General features: G+C 42.2%; 3 protein-coding genes across 3 annotated transcripts; 2 read left to right on the top strand and 1 right to left on the bottom strand.

The window, feature by feature from the left end:
* Positions 1-1,260: 1,260 nt before the first annotated feature.
* Positions 1,261-1,614, top strand: LOC114658851 (histone H4). The gene has a single exon (XM_028810919.2). The coding sequence runs from the start codon at positions 1,270-1,272 to the stop codon at positions 1,579-1,581; it is 312 nt and encodes a 103-aa protein (XP_028666752.1). The 5' UTR covers positions 1,261-1,269; the 3' UTR covers positions 1,582-1,614.
* Positions 1,615-3,477: 1,863 nt separating this feature from the next.
* On the bottom strand, positions 3,478-3,931 carry LOC114658844 (histone H2B 8-like). The gene has a single exon (XM_028810911.2). The coding sequence runs from the start codon at positions 3,889-3,891 to the stop codon at positions 3,514-3,516; it is 378 nt and encodes a 125-aa protein (XP_028666744.1). The 5' UTR covers positions 3,892-3,931; the 3' UTR covers positions 3,478-3,513.
* Positions 3,932-4,456: 525 nt separating this feature from the next.
* LOC127529386 (histone H2A-like) lies at positions 4,457-5,336 on the top strand. Its single transcript, XM_051932767.1, has one exon. The coding sequence runs from the start codon at positions 4,767-4,769 to the stop codon at positions 5,274-5,276; it is 510 nt and encodes a 169-aa protein (XP_051788727.1). The 5' UTR covers positions 4,457-4,766; the 3' UTR covers positions 5,277-5,336.
* Positions 5,337-15,039: the final 9,703 nt, after the last annotated feature.

Raw genomic sequence — 15,039 nt, 5'->3', positions numbered from 1 at the left:
AAGACTACAAGAGGCAGTCACAACCCTGGAGCAATGGTTTCAAACATGGAGAATCAGCATCAACCCAGAAAAAAGCACTGCAATCCTTTTTAGCAGAAGGCACAAACCACCGCCTGGTAACATAACAATGTTTGGTCGTCCCATTTCATGGCAAAACACAGCAAAATACCTGGGAGTTATACTGGACAGCCGCCTAACGTGGAGAAACCACATCACTGAAAGTATATCCAAAGCAAGAAGATCACTCGGCCAACTGTACCCACTGATGAATAGAAAAAGTAACCTGAACACTACAAACAAAATACTTCTGTACAGAAGCATCATCAGAGCTCAGTTACTGTACGCAGCACCAGTATAGGGATACGCTTCCAATGTACTCATCCGTCAGATTCAGTGCCTCCAAAACAAAACTCTAAGAATGGCACTCAATGCACCATGGTATGTAACCAAGGGCTTGATTCATCAAGACACCAAATCCCTGTCAATTCAACAGTCCATTCAGAAAAGTTCTATCAAACTATTTACCCTACTAGAAACTCACCCAAACAAAACTCTTCAAGGGATTCTCCAATATGATAAATGTCATTACAAGAAACACAAAAGACCAAAGGCAATACTGGACGATTAAACACCTAAACCATCCTAAAATTCAGCATCAGGAACTCGCACAACCCCTAACCAAAACAGCCAAAAGTGATTGTTATGAGACAAGTTAACATGAATCTCACAGATTATTAAACACAGAGATGAAGGAGTGTGAGAGGCATTGCCTTGGTCCTCCATGAGAGAAGAAAGATTCCAGTCAGTAAAACACGATCTGATTGTATTGTGAATGAACTTGCATATAATTTAAAAGGACGGAGACATTTACGAAAATGCTATCGGGCATTTTTGTCATTTTCGCATCAAAAACAAAGTGGGCAACTAGACCACAATTGGTTTAAATTTACACCCAAACGGTTTAAAGGGTGCGAGATGCCATTTATACCAAGATGTAGACCTAGAAAAGAAGTAAGATTCAATAAAGTCTGAGTGCATCTCATTTAGCAGCTTTCAAAACTCCCTTTCATGGTTGGTTCCGCATAGAAGGTTAGCTTTGTTATTCACAGGATTAGCGCTCGGAAGTTGAAGACCTAATTCAGAGCTCGATTTCCTAAAAGCCCGCGCAGAAATTTCCTGTGCTGTGTTCGAGTAGGTCGTCGTTTTATTTATTTCAGGCGAGGGAGCTGGAAGTTCGGCTAATAGTTGTTTTGGTGAACAGCTAGAAACATGTCTGGCCGTGGTAAAGGTGGAAAGGGTCTTGGTAAGGGTGGCGCAAAGCGTCATCGTAAAGTTTTGCGAGATAACATCCAAGGTATAACAAAGCCAGCTATTCGTCGCCTGGCTCGTCGAGGTGGCGTGAAACGAATTTCTGGTTTGATTTATGAAGAAACTCGTGGAGTGCTGAAAGTGTTCTTGGAAAATGTCATCCGAGACGCAGTTACTTATACTGAGCACGCCAAAAGGAAGACTGTAACCGCTATGGATGTAGTGTATGCTTTGAAGAGACAAGGTCGTACTCTGTATGGCTTTGGAGGTTAAGAATTAACTCGGACGTTACTAGAAAAATCAAAGGCTCTTTTCAGAGCCACCTACGTTTTCTACTTGTGGAGCTTTCCATGTATTTTTTGTCATCCAATACAATCAAATCATTTGCTTTAACTATAATCTGTATGCTTGCATTTCTAACAGGTTTTTCAGGTAGTTAGTATTATGCTTCAAATATTGTAATGTCGAGATAAAATGACCAGCTTGAGCAGTTTTGCGATCTATAGTGGTTTAGTTTGTAACGGCCTATTCCTCCATATTAAACTAGAGTGGACATCCCGCTTCTCCCAAGCCTCCTTTGTTATCGGGCAGCGGAATTAGGCTTTCAACCTATACGCTAGTGATGTGTCGTTCGCGAACGAGCAGAGCCGAAGCTTCAGCCGCTCCTGCTCAGCTCTGCTGAAAATCCATTCGGCAGGGGCGGGACTTATATGGGCACACAACATTGGCTCGTTCACGAACAACACATCGGACTAGGATCGTACCATTATGTGAAAGGAAGGGGGGGCAGACGCTCCAAAGACAGCGAGTGTTGGTACAGGCCAGGTACACAGAGCGACACACGAGGAGCCAGATTTAAATGCAAGCGCATCGTGAAGAAATGAGTGAAAGCCGAAAAAGCAACATCTGGCTGCATTTCAGTGATATTGGAGACTGCAAAGCTAAGTGCAGAATTTGTAATATGAAAATATCCTTTAGAACATGGTCAACAACAAACCTGCACAGACATAAGAACCACCCACCCATCCGTGCAACTGGAGGAGAGCCAAGTACTTCCGCCGCAGGTATAACACGGTCTTCAGTTCAAACCAAAATAAGCACATTTATTCCAAAACAAATGACGCCAAACAAGTGTCGATGAGGAGCTGGCTAAAAAGATAGCTAGCGACTTTCAACCATTTTCCATTGTGGTGGACAGAGGATTTACAACTTTTGTACAGGCCTTAAACCCCATGAATGTTCTCCCTAGCAGAAAAACCTTGTCCCAAACAATTATTCCATAACTATATAGCTGTGGATGGGGCATGTTCACAGGAACCACAAGCTTCTGCTGTGTGGAGGCTCTTTGACGAAAGAGCAACAGGAGACATCCCACAGCTGATGCTATGCTGGAGTTGAGGTCCTATCTTGAGGAGCCCCAGGCTGCGGTCTACCCACACCTGGTTAAGGTAATGGTAGGAAGACTTTGCATTTTCGCTACATCGGTCCCCTTAGAGTCTTCTCAAAAACAGGAGAAATCGCATCAGCCCATCTAAGCTGAGGCCTCTAGCATTTCTAAATGCCAACCTGGCCTAAAAACTTTTATTCAAAGAGTCATAGTGTTGAGTTTGGCCTTTAATTTGTTAAGTTGTTCATTTAAAGCTTATTAAAATGTTAAATAGTAACTTTTTTGTAATGAAAAAATACATAAAATACGTAATGTCTGAAAACAATGAATAAGAAATTGCTTATACACAAACCATTCATGATTGCTTAATTAGGCTGAAATAAGCATCCAAGTGACACTAAATGAAGAGCCATTCGGGAGCCGATCGAAAAGAGCCGGAGTTCCCACCACTAATACTCGCAATTCAGAAATTCATTGTGCAGGTAAAACGTAAACATTGAGGGGCGTGTGTGTACCAAAAGTAACCACCCATTTTTTTGTGCAACAGGCTTTTGTAGTTGCCTTCTGTAAATTCCCTGTAGGGTTTAAAAAAAAAAAACCCACTATTTGTGCCCATCTGAGATACAGTAGGTCAGAGAGACTATTAGCTGGAAACGCTTTCTATACAAAGCGCTGCACGCGGACAGAGCGTGCAGACTATACGCGAAACGACCCTAAACCTCACAAAAACGGCTTTTTTTTTTTTTAAGATTAAGAGCTCCTTTTAGAGATTAGTTGGATGGCTCTGAAAAGAGCCGTTGGTGTCAAATAGAAGTCGTTTACTTAGAACTGGTATACTTGGTAACTGCCTTGGTGCCCTCGGACACCGCGTGCTTGGCAAGCTCTCCCGGTAGCAGAAGCCTCACAGCAGTCTGGATCTCCCGAGAAGAAATGGTGGAGCGCTTGTTGTAGTGCGCTAGACGAGAAGCCTCCCCGGCGATGCGCTCAAAGATATCATTCACAAACGAGTTCATGATTCCCATCGCTTTAGAAGAAATACCTGTATCGGGGTGAACTTGTTTCAGCACCTTGTAGACGTAGATGGAATAACTTTCTTTCCTGGTCTTTCTGCGTTTCTTCCCACCCTTGGCTTGGCTCTTAGAAACGGCTTTCTTAGAGCCCTTCTTTGGCGCAGGGGCAGCTTTTGGTTCAGGCATAATTGAGTACTATTTCGGATCAACGTAAAACTAAATATCGAAACTGCTATGGTTTCTCCTTTTAAAGGCATTCATGCAAATTAGAAGCCCCGAAGCTTTAGGCGTGGCCACCAATGACTTTCGATTGGCCGGTTCCCTCATTTCAAACATGACCGTTACGTTATGAATGGGACAATGTTCGCGCGCACTTTTGCCTCAAGCTTCCTGTTTTCAAATGTTCTCTATTAACTCCCTGCCACAACTAAGCTCAACGGCGATGATCCTTGCGATGTCATACTTAACATTAGAAACTTTCCGAAAGAAGTAATGTTTTAAAAGTAATTAAAAATCAAAGTTTTTTATCTTATCGCATGTGGCGAGGTTATAACACAAAAGTACTTTCTTTCTTCACCCAGTATTTAAACCTTCTTTAGAACAGTTGCTACGGGTGTAAGATACAGTATGTGCTATCAACTAATCAAATTAAGCAATTTGCCCATTATTGCAAGAGATAAAAAGGGGCAGATGTTTGATGATCAGTATGCATAGGCGATCCTGGTGTTTTGGAACAAAAAGGCAGTAAATGCAGAATAAGGCACGGATTATACAGCCGTCCGTGTTCAAATGGTTATTCAAACCCACGCATAGTGCATTGATTAACAATATATTTTTATAATAGCTTAAAAAATACAATATATCAGTTTAATTAAACACAAGAGGAGAGACATAACGTGTAAAAATAAATATGTTTATGTGTACATTTAAAACACAGATGCGATCAAAACAATTTAAAGGGTACCTTGTACTTTTTTCACGGAGCTGTATTTTCGAACTTGAAGCATAATTCGATGTGATTCGAGGGCCAAGCCCTGGGCCAGCCCCCACCCTAGTGACGTATGAGCACATGCAAATCAGCAGTCAGCTCGATCAGCTCGTCTCGCCCCAAGGAGGTATTTATAAAAGCGCAACGGCGGCCGCCTCGAGCATTTTTTACTGAAGTTAAGTGTGCATATTGTAAGATGTCTGGAAGAGGAAAGACCAGCGGTAAGGCACGCGCCAAGGCTAAGACTCGTTCTTCTCGAGCTGGGTTGCAGTTCCCCGTCGGCCGTGTTCACAGGCTTCTGAGGAAAGGCAACTATGCTGAACGTGTAGGTGCTGGTGCTCCAGTCTACTTGGCTGCTGTGCTCGAGTACCTGACCGCCGAAATTCTTGAGTTAGCCGGGAATGCTGCCCGTGACAACAAGAAAACCAGAATCATCCCTCGCCATCTGCAGTTGGCTGTGCGTAACGATGAGGAGCTCAACAAGTTGCTTGGTGGCGTCACCATCGCCCAGGGTGGTGTGCTGCCAAACATTCAGGCTGTGCTTCTACCCAAAAAGACCGAGAAACCAGCTAAGAGCAAGTAAGCCGAAGCGATCAATTAGTCGACACCAACGGCTCTTTTCAGAGCCACCCATCTTTTCAGATTGGAGCCTTTATCCATTAAGATGTTGTATTTTGATCGAGGAGCATCCTTAGTAGGTTCTGTTCTCTTTGTCACTGGTATTTTATCATGTATGTGGGTGCTCAAGATACGCCGTTATCTTGAAGTCTCCGAGGATATGATCCGAAAGGCCCCCTGATCTAACCTCAGAAAAGTGAGCAGCATAGCGGTAGTGTGGCACCTGCTCTAATGCTTGGCAACTTGCTGGGGTGCCAATTTTTCCCCCTAATTCTCATCGTATGAATGTAGGGTTTCTGTATTGTGTGTGGCAAGAACTGAAAGTAAGCAAAAAGAAATTTGCCCTTGTATATAATTCAGCTCTTAGATATAAATCTGTTATATTAAGGTCACCTGAGAAAAAAATGCAATATGTGCACGCAAATATTTATGCGTGATTAATCCGTACTTCTTAGCCTTGCAAGGTGCTCGCATACACATGGAGATATGTCAGAATTTACTTTTACATTTTACATCATTTAGCAGACGCTCTTATCCAGAGCGACTTACAACAGTGTTTGTTAGTTTTTTTTTTTTTTTTTTGCATACCCCTTGGGGTCAGAGCGCAGGGTCAGCCATTGTACAGCGCCCCTGGAGCAATTACAGGTTAAGGGCCTTGCTCAAGGGCCCAGCAGAGTAGGATCTCTTTTTGGCAGTGATGGGGATTCGAACCGGCAACCTTCGGGATACCAGCACAGATCCTTAGCCTCAGAGCCACCACTCTGCCCCAGAATTAACAGTTTAATAAATGATCATTCTCTGATGTAAGATGCTACCACACAACATTGCCTTGGTCAGCTTGTTTGGCAAGCAGCTGTTCAATATAACTTTATTCAAAGAGAAGGTTTCATATCTCTTTGAAATTGTGTGTGTGTGAAAGAAGTGTGAAGAAGGCCCTTCTCCCTCTGTTTTCTGCATTGGAGGAGTGGCAGTAATTTTCACTTTTTTTTTTTTTTTTTTTGTAGAAAAAATATTGGGACAAAGAAAAGTCCTCTGCTGCCTTCAGTCATGGACTTCAATCTTTGTTATGAGGTTTGTGCTCCTGGGAAAGGAGCAGGAACATAAAAACAGATCTTTATAAATCCATCCATTTTCCAACCCGCTTAATCCGAACACCGGGTCACGGGGCGTCTGCTGGAGCCAGTCCCAGCCAACACAGGGCACAAGGCAGGAACCAATCCCGGGCAGGGTGCCAACCCACTGCAGATCTTTATAAATGATTGATTATCTTCAAAAGATGAATTTGATATGAGACTCATTCAAGTACAGTAATCCCTCACTTATCGCGGGAGATAGGTTCCAAGGCCGACCGCGATAACTGAATTTCTGCGAAGTAGGGACACCATATTTATTTAATTATTTAACATGTATTTGGACGTTTTTAAACCCTTCCTGTATTGTTTACAACCCACCCTTTACTCTATTAATAACAGGGACAACTGCTAAGCAATATGAAATCGGTAGATAAGTTTACACTTACTGTATAGCGAAGTACACGTAGCTATATATGACGTGATGATGGTGATGAATATGCTGCGCAGTAAAAATGATGACACTTGCCTAATGCCTGACTTTATTGAAAAGAAACTAAACTTGCAGCGCTGCTATTCAATTACACTTGCCTAACGCCTCTCCTAAGGGGAGATACTGTGGGATCTAGGCATCAGTCAAAGCACCAATCACAGGCCCGATTAGAAAGCGGGAAGCTGTGATTTGTCGTCTCCCTCCCATGTAACAATCACAGCCCGTGTTACAATACACTTAGGCACCGAACTTGTTTCGTTGTTCTTAGACTAGGAAATACTACTACTATATTTAAAAACCCGCGAAGTCGTGAATCCGCGAAAAGTGAACCGCGAAGTAGCGAGGGATTACTGTATTTCAATTTGTGGCAGGTGCATAGATAGATAGATAGATGAATGCAAAAGTCAGTATACAGTAGACAGACAACACCCCTCAAATTCATAAGAATTACAAATAAGATAAAAAAAAAAACGTACTGTATTTGGCTTAATATTAAAGTGCAGTCACAGTGAGACATTATAAAGGTATATTGTAGGTATGAAGGAGCCCTGTTAGCATTTCTTGACACAATTTTCCTAAATAATTTGTTGGCTGAAAATGCTTAATCATAGTGTGTTATAGAGATGGTGTGCAGCATCGTTTAGTTTTGGTCATTAGTTTAATCTTCATTCTCTCTCTCTCCTCTGCTACTGCCTCCAGCATTTCAATAATGCATCCCATAACTAAACTGGTCTTACTAAGCAGCTTCTTGATCTGGTGACCGCCGTTTAAGTTATGTTACCAGTCCAGCACAGTGAAAACAATTATAGCCCATTGCAGGACAAACACAGTAGGACCGACTGAGACACACCAAAGGACTTTTTGTTGCATTTAACAACTATGAGTGGTAAATCATGGGGAGAAAATGCAAACTCTACGCAAGAATGGGCAAATCACGAACCTCCGTCTTCACGTTGTAAGGAAGCAGCGCTGCTGTTGTGCCACCATGCCACCCATCACAGTTACTTAGTATGTAAAGGGTTTCACTACCCACATTAAAGGAACACAGTCTCGTAAGAATAAAAAAATATGCATGTGGACACTGGAAGAAAATGCAAACTCTATGCAGTGAACAGTAGTAATCAGGTCTTGAGCCGCAGCCTTTGTGTTGTAAGGCAACAACTGTGCAACCATGTCACCCAACACAGTTAAATACTATGTAAAAGATGTCACAACCCACCATAAAAAAACCCACCCCCCTGAACAAATAAGTGTGCTCTTCTCTGCCCCGGCTATTTTGTCTGTGTTACAGGACCAGTCTACCATTTCATTAATCTGGACCCCCAAGTACTTGTAGCAGTCAGGGCTGGATTTAGGGAGTAGATTCATACCTGGTGGCATGGATCGTGGACTATCTTAAAGACAGACCTCAGTATGTGCGTCTCAGGAACTGCAGGTCTGACATTGTAGTCAGCAACACAGGAGCGCCGCAGGGGACCGTACTTTCTCCGGTCCTGTTCAGCCTATATACATCGGACTTCCAATACAACTCGGAGTCCTGCCACGTGCAAAAGTTCACTGACACTGCTATCATGGGCTGCATCAGGAGTGGGCAGGAGGAGGAGTATAGGAACCTAATCAAGGACTTTTTTAAATGGTGCGACTCAAACCACCTACACCTGAGCACCAGCAAAACCAAGGAGCTGGTGGTGGATTTTAGGAGACCCAGAACCCTCATGGACCCCGTGATCATCAGAGGTGACTGTGTGCAGAGGGTGCAGACCTATAAATACCTGGGAGTGCAGCTGGATGATAAATTGGACTGGACTGCCAATACTGATGCTCTGTGCAAGAGAGGACAGAGCCGACTATACTTCCCTAGAAGGCTGACGTCCTTCAACATCTGCAATAAGATGCTGCAGATGTTCTATCAGACGGTTGTGGCGAGCTCCCTCTTCTACGCGGTGGTGTGCTGGGGAGGCAGCATAAAGAAGTGGGACTCCTCATGCCTGGACAAACTGGTGAGGAAGGCAGGCTCTATTGTAGGCACAGAGCTGGACAGTTTGACATCTGTGACAGAGCGACGGGCGCTGAGCAGACTCCTGTCAATCATGGAGAATCCACTGCATCCACTGAACAGGATCATCTCCAGACATAGGAGCAGCTTCAGCGACAGACTGCTGTCACCGTCCTGCTCCACTGACAGACTGAGGAGATCGTTCCTCCACCACACTATGCGACTCTTCAATTCCACCCGAGGGGGTAAACGTTAACATTATATAAAGTTATTGTCTGTCTGTATACCTGCATTGTTATCACTCTAATATTTTCTTTATCAGCATGCTGCTGCTGGAGTATGTGAATTTCACCTTGGGATTAATAAAGTATCTATCTATCTGTCTATCTATCTATCTATCTATCTACACATTTCTACACCCGAGGCCAAAGCACACAATTCTGCACCCCTCCCCCCAACTCAAAAAGTTGATTTATAGATTTATAATTTTCAATTTAATATGTAATAGTTAATTTTTGAAACATATATGCACTTAATACAATCTTTATAATCTTTGAACTACATTATATTTTTAATTCACTACTACACGACTTATGAAATTGCATAACATTAACACCTACAAAAAAGCTTTTCATCGAATTTCCTCAAGTCGTCTTAAATACCTACTAGAATTTCTTTCTTCGCACTTTTGTCCATGAAAAGGCTTCAGTTGTTTCATTGAAGTCGACAGATCTTGTTAAATCTGCTTCAATGCAAAGAAGTGCAAGAGCATTCAGCTTATTTTGCTGCATCGTAGATCTTAAATGATCCTTGATTCTTTTCAAAGAAGAAAAAGACCTTTCAGCCGAAGAATTCGTCACTGGCGTGCAGACAAACATTCTTAATCAAATGTCAATGTTTGGATAAACTGTTTGTAGTCCTTTTTCTCGTAGCCACTTCGACAAGTACTTCTTTGGTTAGTTCAAATTATTCACCCAGATGGTGTATTCAATATGAAAAACAGCAAATAAAATTGACATGAAATGCAGAAGATTTACATCGATTCTCATCTGACATTATAGAATTTTATTGAAATCTTTTGCATTTTGTGTCAAACTTACATTACACCACATTAAATGATGCTGTATAAACAAGCCATAAGTTGTGTATGTTTCATGTTTTGTTATAAAAATCTCAGCCCCCTTATAATATTTCAAACACCCCTGTCAACTTTTTCTGTTTACGGCTTTCAGGCTTAAAGGCCCTGAGTAAACTAAACAGTATATAAAAGTAGTAACGATATATTTTACGTACCTACTATCAGTAGATATGTAGAAGTCAAGTGATATGAACATAATGAATCACTTGGAATCACTATTTTAACGTCAAATCTGGAATTTTCCTTTAACATGTGGTTTATGGCGGAGTGGTGGCTCTGAGGCTAGGGCCTTAACCTTCAATTGCTGAGCGCTTTGAGTAATGAGAAAAGCGCTCTATAAATCCAAAGAATTATTATGCTGAGTGTGTGAGAGAGAAATAGCAAATGCTTCTTGTCTGTGACTGAGCAAGACAGCACAAGCTGTAGAGATGGGCAACATAAATGTATCGCTCAATTTATTTAATGTATATGAATGTAAATTTAAGAAACAGTATTTTATATGGCCTTTTCAAAATAATACTGAAAAATCTGTAAATACTTGGTAGTTATTTCCTCTATATATACGCCCCTCTGACTGCTGCTGCCATGGCCTAGGTTGGCCTTGTGGGAAATCCGACCGTGGTAGCAGCGCAATAACTCCTCATTCACTCTCTGAATAGTGTCTGGGTCATAGAGCTTCTTTAGTGTAACAAACGTCAATAAACAGTTCCTTGGTTTTGCTGATGCCAAGTCACAAACAATTCTATTTGCACCAAGAAACACGACCTGGTGATAAATTTATAGTCCAAGGTGTACAGGGTGAAGACAAAAAGAGACAGCTTGTTAGTTTTCCTTGTGGTGCTGCAGTACTGGTTACATCCACTTCAGAGACACCATCCTCAGGCCTCACAAACTGCAATTTGGCAGGCAAAGAATCCACTATTAAGGACCATCCATAGGGGAATAGAGGTGTACATCATAGTCAAACAAACACACAGGCAAGACTTCCCATGTGTATAACTGAAACAAGTGTTACTTTCTCATTGGTTTCTTTTTCTTCTTTTTACTGTACTTCAGAAGATCAGTACAATGTACAATATCATAAATGAACATGTGCTACTTACATCCAATTCATGCAACACTCGCATGCCAAAGTGCAGGGCTGTGGAGCAATACACTTATACACTTCTAGGGAACTGTGCTCAAAGTATGCTCCACTGTCCATGCTGTGCTCACGTGCGTCTTTTATGTTTAATTGATATTTTGTTTTCTTACTTTTCAGGTGTTTCTTTGGGTCAGTCAACCTCCTACTTAAATTGAGCCCAACATGTCAGTGTGAGTGTGGCTTGCAATTGAGTAGGTTCTGGGGAAGTTTCGATTCCCACCTTATGCTTGAAGATGCCGGATATGGCCTCTTTCTTTACCTTCTCCCCTACTCTGAAGCTGCACTAAAGGTAGTGAGGAAACTGAAATATAGATTTTAATTGCTTTTTAGTGGAATTGGATTGTGTGACAGTCTTCATTTCCATGATTACACTTTGGTATCTCAGCTTAAAAAGATAGATAGATAGATAGATAGATAGATAGATAGATAGATAGATAGATAGATAGATAGATAGATAGATAGATAGATAGATAGATAGAAATAAAAGGCACTATATTATAGATAGATAGATAGATAGATAGATAGATAGATAGATAGATAGATAGATAGATAGATAGATAGATAGATAGATAGATAGATAGATAGATAGATAGATAGATAGTGTGGTATATGGCGGCCAGTCATCCTGGCCAATACCCCCAGGCCACCAGATGGAGCTCTCCTGGCAGCATGGAAGTTCCCCGAATTCCAGCAGGGCCTCATGGACCTTGTAGTTTTTATAACCAGCCCTGCAGGATACCATGGGGACCTCCAAGGGACGCTGTAGGGAGGCTCAGGGAATACTACATGCTCTATAACCCGGAAGTGCGTCTAGGTCACATGGACAAAAGGAACGACGTACTTCTGGGATGAAGAAGAGGATTTTTATCTGACCCGGAAGTGATAAGGAATCACATGGACTGAGGGATTGAACACACTTCCAAGTCAGGGAATATAAAAGGACCATGGGTAATCCCAGACGTCGAGCTGAGTTGAGAGGCAGGGTGGCTAAGCATCTGGGAGTGGAGGATTATTGTGATTATAGTTTATTGATTGTTTATTAAGTATTGTGGAGTGGAGGGTGCTTTGTGCACTGTATTGTCTGAATAAAATAAGCATTTGGACTTTTATCTGGTGTCTGACGTCTGGTCTGAGAGTTCAAGGGGTCGACAGTGCCTCTATCTGTCACAATAGATAGATAGATAGATAGATAGATAGATAGATAGATAGATAGATAGATAGATAGATAGATAGATAGATGTGAAAGGCACTATATATCAGATGATCAATCATTCCTAGTGTGTTGAATGGCTGTCATTCACATATGTCTGCAAAGCCCCATTTTCAGCAGCCATTCCCTCAGTATCCTAATGATCAACTCCCTTAGCTTTGCCTTAATTAGTCGTGTTTACTGTATATGCTAATTGGTTATTAGAGAAACCTTTGCAATTGCATTAGCCTCTGAAACCTGTGATTCTCTTCACTTGGGTTGCAAGGACCTGGCATTCATAAAGCTCAGTTCCAAGATCAAAAATGCCCAAAATGAGACAACTTTTTCAAGAAACATGTCAGTCTCTTGTTCTTCTGCAGAATTAATACTTTTCCATGTGTCAGATTGCCAAGAAACTGAACATTTCGTACAAAGGTTTCTATTACTGTCATGAGAAAAGGGGGGCAAACTGAATATAACCAGAACAGAAAAAGAAGAGGAAGGCCCAGATGTACAACTGCTTAAATTAGCGAAGATAACTGCAAAATGGAAAAAATGGGTAGGGATAATAATAACACTTCTATTCCGTAGAATTGTGTCATTGTATTAGGGCAGTCAGCACTGTTAGCTGGTTGGCAGACTGGCAGGTTCAATACAGAGGTACTAGAGATTTATTTAGATTTTAGTGCCATCCAGAGATAACTTATTTTGCACTTAGGTGGTATGCTATGTATGCTATGGATTTGATCTTCCTACAGAAACGTGAAATGAAAAAAAAAGCAATTTCTGCCTTCCCAACTTTTCTGTAGCACTGCACCAGAGCTACCATAAACCCCCCACCCCCAAACTCCCCTGCTTCTATGTCAGTACATATAAATCAAGAAAATGAACACCAGAATGAGGCGATTGCCTCGTTGCCTGCCCTGAGGAGGAGTTTGGGAGCATGCATTGGTATGGCTCGCTGCTGCACCCACCACATGACGTACCATCTCAGGATCCCTAATTAGGACCCAAGCGCAGCCATGGATGCAACAATATTTTTTAACATGTTAAACTGGCTGCAGTGGGTTGGCACCCTGCCTGGGATCGGTTCCTGCCTTGCACCCTGTGTTGGCTGGGATTGACTCCAGCAGACCCCCGTGACCCTGTGTTCGGATTCAGCGGGTTGGATAATGGATGGATGGATGTTAAACTGGCCACATTATTCGCAAAAATTAACATGTTAACTTTACCAGGCCTAAAATAATAACAATAATACATTTTGTTTATACAGTGCCAATCCTGTGCTTAAAGCGCTTTGTACTGATGAATTGTAAAAAACAAAACTAATAATGATATAAATGTCCATCCATCCATCCATTTTCCAACCCACTGAATCCGAACACAGGGTCACGGGGGTCCGCTGGAGCCAATCCCAGCCAACACAGGGCACAAGGCAGGAACCATTCCCGGACAGGGTGCCAACCCACCGCAGTGATATAAATGTGTTGTTATTAAATTATACTTGTACAGTGAATAAGAGCATCATCGGTGACAGTTTTCGTTCACTGATACTGGTACAGTTTAAACACAAAAAGAATATCAAGTGAATTGAGGCTCTCGAGTTAGGCATCATTTGTGCATGCATGTTAAGCATCTACCATCGTCCGAGAAACAAACAAAACTGACAACGTCACTCAGGACACCCACGTGCTTTAGCACTCCTGTTTAGCTCCACCGTATCGATTCATATGAAAAGAGAGGTTGAGGGCATGTGCTGATGATGCGCTGCCACACCCACCACACAACAAACCACATGGAATGGGACACAAGTGCAGCAGGTGACACCTCAGCACCACTCTGAAACAGTGGGAGGTTTCTTTACATGGCTGGAGTGCCAATCATGCCACTAACCCCCAAGTTTTCCATACAAGCTGGAGAAGTGGCTTCCAGGGCTGGATGTAGATTAACGTCATACCCAGGATAAGGCAATTGCAGGATAAGGTGCCCAATGGAGTAGAGTCACTTCTGGCATTTATGAGATTCAAACCAGCAACCTTCTGATTGCAGATCCCTAGCCAGAGAACCACCACTCTGAGGTTCAAAACTAACAAATTGTTTATGAGTCGCCCATCATTACACAATATTTTATTCTGCGGTGCGCCGATGGGTTTGTTTCTTTTAGGTAGAATACCCTGCCCCTGAGGTTTATCCTAATCCTATAAGATGGCATACCGTTTTTATCTCATCTCCCCGAGCTGAATGAAAGAACAATCTTGAAAAAGCAAACGCTGTCAGACAACTCCATAGATGACTTTGAAATTTAGTTGTATTATATTTAATTTCTCAATGTAGGCAGACAGTGTGGGGTAGTGGTCAAGCCTTTAGACCTCAAAGCGCAGGTTTTGGGGTTCAAATCCCACTTCTGAGACTGGGTGACCATGACCAAGACATTTCATCTGCCAGTGCTCCAACTGGCAAAAGACATGTAACCTGTGGTATATCAAATGTTGTAGTGTCAACCAAGTGCCATGATTGTTCCATCCATCGACCTGTTTGGTTTACCTTGGGGCAGTAGGGAGTCGCAGGGAAGGTATAGCCTATCCCAGCAAGCATCATAAGGCTGAGTTTTGTTTTCATTATTTTTTATTATTATTTTAATCAGGGCCGGATTTATATGAAAAGAGGCCCTAGGCTATTCCACTTATGAGGCCCTTTC

This window comes from Erpetoichthys calabaricus, chromosome 10, assembly GCF_900747795.2.
Source record: "Erpetoichthys calabaricus chromosome 10, fErpCal1.3, whole genome shotgun sequence".
NCBI classification, from domain to species: domain Eukaryota; kingdom Metazoa; phylum Chordata; class Cladistia; order Polypteriformes; family Polypteridae; genus Erpetoichthys; species Erpetoichthys calabaricus.
This window is presented reverse-complemented; position numbering and strand designations above follow the sequence as displayed.